A 7601-nucleotide genomic window follows, 5' to 3' on the forward strand; every position below is an offset into this window, starting at 1 on the left:
TATATTAAAATGCATTTTAAATGAAAATATGAAAGCCTCTTATTTTTTAGACTAAGACAAAACCAAGGACAAGAAAGAAGGGAGATTCTGTTGCTGTTAGCTTTCTTCAGTTAATCGTTAAACACTTTAACTGAACGAGGTAGCAAGCTTGCCACGTTAGTGGGCTACCGCATCAAAGCGAGCGAGCGTTGATCATTAGCTGACGGCTGGCTGTCGTTACTGTGTCCATTTATATTACTCTGTATGCACGCCTACCGTAGGGCCCATGTCAAGTGCAATTAAAGTAAGGATTTTGAACACATTTCAAGTAAAAACAACATAGTGCCAAGCAGAAATAATTTGAGTGTAATTTGCAAGACACCATTTGGCCATGGCGCAAACTCTTTTTCTAGGTGTCCGCCGTGGTCCAGGTTTCAGTTCAAATGGGTAATTACGTAGGCGGCCAGTGAATGGCAACTGTCTAGCTACTTGTGAAACTTAAATTCTTCACGTGGTATTGGCATATCGAGGGATTGGCAATTCCATTCAGGTGGTTGTTTGGCAACCCCTCTAGCCTTTCATTTTTAAGCCAGGGATCCAATGTGTTTTCATTGTGTTAATAGTGCTTGTTAATCAGTATGTTGTGAGTTTTGTTCAGTCCTCGCCTTGTGCTGAAGTCATTCTTGGTAAAAAATCATGTGAGTCTTCAGAAGAATTTGTAGTAATACAGGAACCTGCCATCACATCTGGTCTGGTTTAATATCTTCTTACAATTGTGACTAACCTACCCACTCCTAAATATTTTCCATCTGGCCAATCAATGTGGCAAAAAAACAACTTTAAATTATTTATAAATTTACATTTTTATTTATTACAACTTGATGCAATCTTGAGAAGACATTCAACAGCAACATGACTTTCCCCCCCTACAGATATCTATGCTGTTGCATATTCACAGTGAAAGGCTTTGATTCTGCACTGGATTTCTCATTTCTATTATCTTTATGTGGTTTGTTTTAAAATAGTCATTTGACCTCTGATCAAACAGCACACTATTGAAATGCTCTCTCTGAATTGAAGTCAATACATCTTTTAGTAATACCTTTTCAATGCAAGGCCAATCAGGTGCCTGCGGTCTGCCTATGGCAGCTGCAAAAGTGGTGCAGTCCTCCAGGTTGACCGTGTAGCTCTGCTGATAGATTTTAGACAATAAAAACAAGCAATGGTTGGCTGGCTGCATATAGTATTCTAGTTAGGTCACACCATCCCATTCTATTGGAGGGTGTCGGAGTGATGGGACGAGTGCAGTCAATGACCCTCAGGGGTGTTCAAGTCCAGGTGAAATTCAGTGCTGGATACTCTCTAGTTTATGCGTAAACAGCAGCCGTAAATGGGCTGAATAGCTTGTGTTATTATGCGTTCCTGTGTGTTCTAACACCTACGACTGGCCATTCCAAATTGGAAACTAAAGGAAAAACAGGTATAAAAAGTAGTCTAAAAATGTAAATGATTATAATTATACAATATATGCTTAAAACAGCCAGAAGCCCACATACTACATTTAAGAGTCCAATCAGGTCTGTTTGTGGGGAAATTGGGCTACTTCCGGTGGAAGGCCCTGTGGCGTCGCAGCAGGGTCTCGTAAGCCTCCTGGATCTGGATGAACATCTGCTGGGCCTCCTCGGCCCGGTCGTGGTTGCGGTCCGGGTGCCACACTTTAACCAGCTCCCTGTAGCTGTGTGTTATTTCCTCCAGAGAGGCCTCCTCGCTGACCAAAAGCACCTGAAGCACAACATGACGCACAACCTCTCATGCAAGACAAAAGGACTGACGGACACAGAACAAACTAAGAGCATTGCCCCGCCACAGGTAAGAGTCTTTAGAAATTCATAAAATCACTTCACCCACATCCATCTCGCAGCTACAAAATCTAAACTCTGGTAGCACTTGATTTGGAGACCACCTAAAATTGTAAGAAAACAACTGAAGAAGTGCTGATTGTCCTGTAGAGGGCGTTCTTTCCCTATACTCAAAGTCAATGCCCAGGGTTGCAGGGAAAGTTTTTGGAGTTGCCCTCTTAAGGAAGAAGAGTTAATAATTCCAGTTTAATTGTCTGTACAATATAATGCTTTCCCCACCACTGCAGCTGATTTTAGATCATACCTGCAGATATTGGGCTTTCCCATTCTATAGATAGTGCTTTGTGATCATAATAATACAATTTTATCATGACGTGTTATTTTACATATATTGTCACAAATCACTTCATATAACCGTATATTGCAAAATGCATATTATTACATATCACATATCATTTCATATCATATATATGATTATATCATGTGTAACATTACATGTCACACACAGACACGGGAATAAACATGTGAATACACAACAGGCAGTGAGGTACAATACAGACAAGCCTCTCTCGACACACACACGGATAAAAACAATCCGCAGATGCACACACACAAACACAATCCACAGACGTATGCATAGACACATGTAAGACCACATACATACAAACAATAACAATCCACAGAAGCACAGACGCACACAAAAACAGTCCACAGACAAGTTCACACACGCAAACAAAAACAATCCCAAATACACACACAAATAAAAATAATCTGCAGACGCGCATTCACACGGATGTACACACAAACAAAACATGCTTGCACACACACAAAACCAACAAAAATCCACACACACACACAGCTGACACACACACACACATTCACATACACACACACATGCACACTCCCTGCTCACCTTCAGCGCCTCCTTCTCTTTCTGGCTGTACTCCCGGAGCAGGATCTCCAGCACCATCCTCCAGGACTCCTCCGCTATGCCCCCCCCGGTGAAAGCACACAGGATCCTGTACGGCAGCAGGAGGAGGTACTCCAGAGCTCCGCCCAGCCAGGGGAAGAACCACAGCGCGTCCAGGACAGCCGCCACGCAGTCCGACAGGTAGTACAGGGTGGCGGTGGTGTTGTGGAAAACGCAGTACCCCAGAGGGGCGGAGAAGGCCAGCCAGGCCAGGCCCAGGCGGTACAGACGGGAGCCTGAGGAAAACGGGGGGGGGGGGGGGGGGACAACGACAGACAAAGAATTTGAGGAAGGATGTGCAGACCTCAGAAATCAACTGTAGAAAATAGGATGAGCAGGAAGGATGGGGAGGGGTACTAAGTGAAACAATTTCCTTTCAGTATGGCATAGGTTTGCAGCAGAACCGTTTCTTTTTCCATGTTAATGAAATTCAGATACATACAAACAACTCAATGTATGTAATATGTTGCAAGTCATTTGGAATTAGAGTTTGCTACTAAGTGGCACATTTATACAATTACTAAATGTCATTTTTTACTTTAAAAATCATCATGGTGACTACATACATTCTCAAGTGTAGTCATCAAGAAACTATAATGGGAAAAATAAACACTGTAAGGCATATGCATATTCACACACCACTCCTTTCCAGAATTCTGCCAGATCTCCTAACCTTGGGAACCTCCTCTGCATGGCTTAACCCATAGAGGCTTTGGTGAAATGAAGAGGATTTTAACACAGTCATTTCTCCCCATAATGCACACGATTTACAGGATTGCCATTTCAGTCATGCTATACAAGTTGTTAAGAAAAAGTCAACCAATAAAGCTAAAAAAATCTACCATATACTGTTTTATCATATATACTGCATCTATCTAAGAGAACTGATTTATGTTTGCATTTCTTCTTAACAAGTGGACTTTTTAGTTTTTGTGTGAAATCTGAATGTATTCCCCAACTGAACAGTCTTAACATGGATGTTTTACAGGGAATTTGTGTTTTCTGACCTGCATAGAGAAATAAGACGGCAGACAAAATTCACTTGGATAACGCTAAAACATTTCCAGATGGGCATATTTGCAGAGGACTTCAGTAAACAAAGTGAGTACAAAGAAAATACATAATTTGCCACCTCTGGAAATGTAATGTAGTGTGAAGGCACTTCCACAGAGATAGAGGAAGGGGCAGAGAGGGTCACTGTTAGAGAGAAACTCTCAACTGAGACAAATGAGGAACTGAGACAGCTAAAAACAAAGGCACTTCAAGAGATTCAGACAAGTAAAGATGAATTATAGCACATATATGATGGTGCTCTAATTCATCTAATTCAAAAAAAGAAGCTGTTTCTGGTGTAACAGAATATTGTTGTGTAGAAGACTTCACTTCTTAAGGCCAGTTTACAGTTAGGTAATGTATGATCGTTACCACCAGAGATTGTCACATGGTCTTCCCCATGATGGTCAGTCACGATCACTTTTAGTTTATACGAGAGCAATGGACAATTTGCCGTCGTCACTATCATTACATTATATTACATTTATTTGGTAGACGCTTTTATCCAAAGTGACGTACAATAAGTGCACGCGCACGCTTTTATCCAAAGTGACATACAATCATCGTTGTACCCATCACTGAGACTTAAATTGTGTTGAACTTTGACCCCAACACTGACTAAGTTGTCATGACAATATTATAATAGAACTTTATCATCTCCTGTAATTATCTTTAGGGAAGTATAAAGTCATCAACTAGCCTACGTGTTTATACGTTTCATGAACGACAGCATTCTATATCAAAGTTGAGCGATGATGGAATGTTGGACACTAGCGGTAGCGACCTCCATTAGCCAATCATTGGTCACCTAATTGTAAATTGGCCTTTACACTGTTGGCTCAAACAGTTCACAGGCGCCCAATTGACCAGAAGAGTCTATTGTGTAATGATGCATCTGATACCTTACAGACAGAAACCCTCCCTCCTTCAACTTCTGTGGCTAATAATGCACTACCCTCTGGTATTAGTAGATTGTTTCCAGCCCATGGGGAAGTGCATAGATACGCCTACTAAGAGGCCCTGACAATTTGGGCTGGTTTCCCAGACATGGATTAAGTCTAGTTGTAGACAAAAAACTTTTTTCAGTGGAGATCTTCATTTACTTGTATTGTAGTCTAGGATTAGGCTTAGTCCGTGTCTAGGAAACTAGCCACTTAAGTTTAAACCGCTGCTAGAGTTCTTGCTAACCGGCCCCCAGAGTCTCGCAGACTCAGTCCCAGACAGTCTCACCCAGTGGTTTGGGCGGGGCACCGGCGGGCCGGGGCTGTTTGTACTGCCGGTGCTGGGCGGCGGTGACGCTGGCCGCCAGGCTGATGGGCAGGGGTGACAGAGCGCTGCCGTAGAAGATGGGGGAGGTGATGAGGCAGGCGGTCAGTGTCTTCTGCAGGTTGGAGGTTTCGTGGCCGGCGACGCTGACCAGGTGGACACCCGCGCCCACGCACAGCGGCAGCACCATCAGGTAGAAGAAGCTGAGCGAGTTCAGGCCGATCAGCGCCACCGTGCCGAAGTAGATCCCCACGCAGATCTGCCCGGCGAAGCGGGCCAGGCTCATGGGCGGGGGCCTGGCCTGGGGGTGCTGCGGGGTCCCTCTGGACGCCTCCCGGTTGGCCTCGCCAACATATGACGGGATGCGGAAGAACTCCCGGGCCCAGCCCACCCCAAACCCCCCCAGGGTGAGGAGCCACAGCAGGGCGTGGCTGTCCCTCCCCAGGTACAGGTGGTGCAGGCCCAGTGGACCTCCAAGCGCCCAAAGGGCATATGCCGTCACCACTCTCTTAGCCATGGAGGAATGCCTGGGTCATTGGCTTTACAGGACACCTTTCATTCTGCCCTGTGATCCAACTTTATTCTCAGCCTTTGGAACCCAACCACAAACCCCCTACAGGAATAAAGCACAGGCAGGAAATGCTCAGTGATTCATGTCCTTACTTCACAGTAAAATGCTCAGTATTGTCTTGAACAGTTTATGAGTCACAGAAGGATCAAATTTACAGTTGATTTAACATTGAACATTCTACTGTGCCTCATGGTAGCAGATGCCATAATGTTTCTTAATGGAAGTTAACTTAAAAATGCATCTGAAAAATCTTAAAGATAATCAGTTTATTTGGAGTGCAATATAACTCAATAACAATGACCAGCCTAACTTAAGAGCTGTTTCCTTTGAGTCTATTACAAATAAAAAATACCTTTATTCATGATAAGATCTATATTAACCTATTGTCAGTATACTTATTAGGTCGGTATTGCATTTCCTAAATGTTTACAGTAGTTGGGAAATGATGACATTTAGCGTCATTAAAATCGACAACATAAAATTGGAAACGATTAATGTTAAGTCTAGAAATCAATGCCTGCCGTTTGGAAATTCCGTAAATCGTCTAAACTCCCTTAACGAAAAGGCGTTCTGCAGCAATCAACTGGCTCTCTTGAGATTTCATTAAGCTATTCTCCCCTTCTGATGATTAAATCACACCGCAGTATTCAAGTTAAAAGATATTCGATCAGTTAGACAAACTATCTCTCGCGGGGGTTAGAAATGAACCACAACAATATCAACTTCTCGCTACCAGAGAAATATTCAATTAAGTCTGGAGACCGAATTATTTAAGTTACAGTTGTTTAAATATGACTACAAAGGAGTAAAGGATACATCCGTTAATAATTTCGTACTCACGTGACACGTCCCCTTTCAAACGGAAAGACGGAGGAGTGGGGAAGCTTGACTATGTATAGATCTGAGATTTATAACTCAAGATAAATTATTTTTAAGCTTACTAACTGTATAATTTTCTCGTTTAGGCCTACGCCATTTCTGTCTGTGTCAGCTCCACGTGGACTTTGGATTATAACTATCAAATGGGCACCGAGCATACCTCACCTGATCAAATGATACAGACAGAAGAAACAGCGGCTGGCCAAACGAAATCTATGAATTCATTACGTCAAAAGACTGCATAATCGGTTTGCCTATTTATATTTCAGCATGGTGAAATATTTTACAATTTAAAACTCTCCTAATTGTATTGTACTTCACATAGTCTAGGGCTAGGCCTATATACACCATTAAACCCGCAAATAGTCTAAATAGCCGGATTGCTGAAAACTGAAATGCAATGATGGCACAATTTCAAGGCATAGACAAGGCTACATCCTACAAGGTATTCTTACTTCAAACGGACAAAACTCGCTTTCACGCAGAAGTTGCAGAACCCTTAGTTTCTTCCAACCAGCCATTTATTTTGCAGTGGAAATTTATATATGGGTTTTATTTATGTGTTCATAATTAACGTTATTTCAGTCTACCCGGAGGACTGGGTCTTTACTGACGGTCCATAGATCTTAATCATTTTTAAACTTGTATAATCTAGTATCCAGAAAGAAAAATTCAGCACATTTAGAAACATTACTGCGCTCACTGCCGTATTATAATAGTATCAGGTAGGTTACCGTTGAACTCTCATAAGCAAGAGTAACTTATATTTAAATACATTATATTAGCTTAACTATACAGACAGAATAAAGGAATCTGCACAGGACGCGCGCAAGCCCTGCGGCTGAGCTGAATTGGTTCCCGTGAAAAAAGTCTTCCTCAACCAATCAGCTTTAAGAATAGAGTATTTAAATTGTAATCTTTTAATGGTGGGCGTTCCTATTGTTCTTATTATCCTCCCATTCGCATTTGACGGTACAGCTTCACTTCGGTGAATCAATCAATCAGTCAGGCTTAGTTACACCCC

General features: G+C 42.4%; 1 protein-coding gene across 2 annotated transcripts; it reads right to left on the bottom strand.

Moving 5' to 3' along the window:
• Positions 1–823: 823 nt before the first annotated feature.
• Positions 824–7345, bottom strand: dnajc22 (DnaJ (Hsp40) homolog, subfamily C, member 22). Of its 2 annotated transcripts, none has more exons than XM_035382737.1 (4): positions 7033–7345; positions 5092–5740; positions 2752–3044; positions 824–1761 (listed from the first exon to the last, which is right to left on the bottom strand). In XM_035382737.1, exons 2-4 carry the CDS (start codon positions 5642–5644, stop codon positions 1579–1581), a joined length of 1029 nt encoding a protein of 342 aa, XP_035238628.1. In that variant the 5' UTR covers positions 5645–5740; positions 7033–7345; the 3' UTR covers positions 824–1578. The 2 variants fall into 2 exon arrangements, with proteins under 2 accessions (XP_035238628.1, XP_035238627.1); XM_035382736.1 differs by lacking the exon at positions 7033–7345 and adding an exon at positions 6539–6729.
• Positions 7346–7601: the final 256 nt, after the last annotated feature.

The sequence above is a fragment of the Anguilla anguilla genome, chromosome 11, assembly GCF_013347855.1.
Source record: "Anguilla anguilla isolate fAngAng1 chromosome 11, fAngAng1.pri, whole genome shotgun sequence".
NCBI classification, from domain to species: Eukaryota; Metazoa; Chordata; class Actinopteri; order Anguilliformes; family Anguillidae; genus Anguilla; species Anguilla anguilla.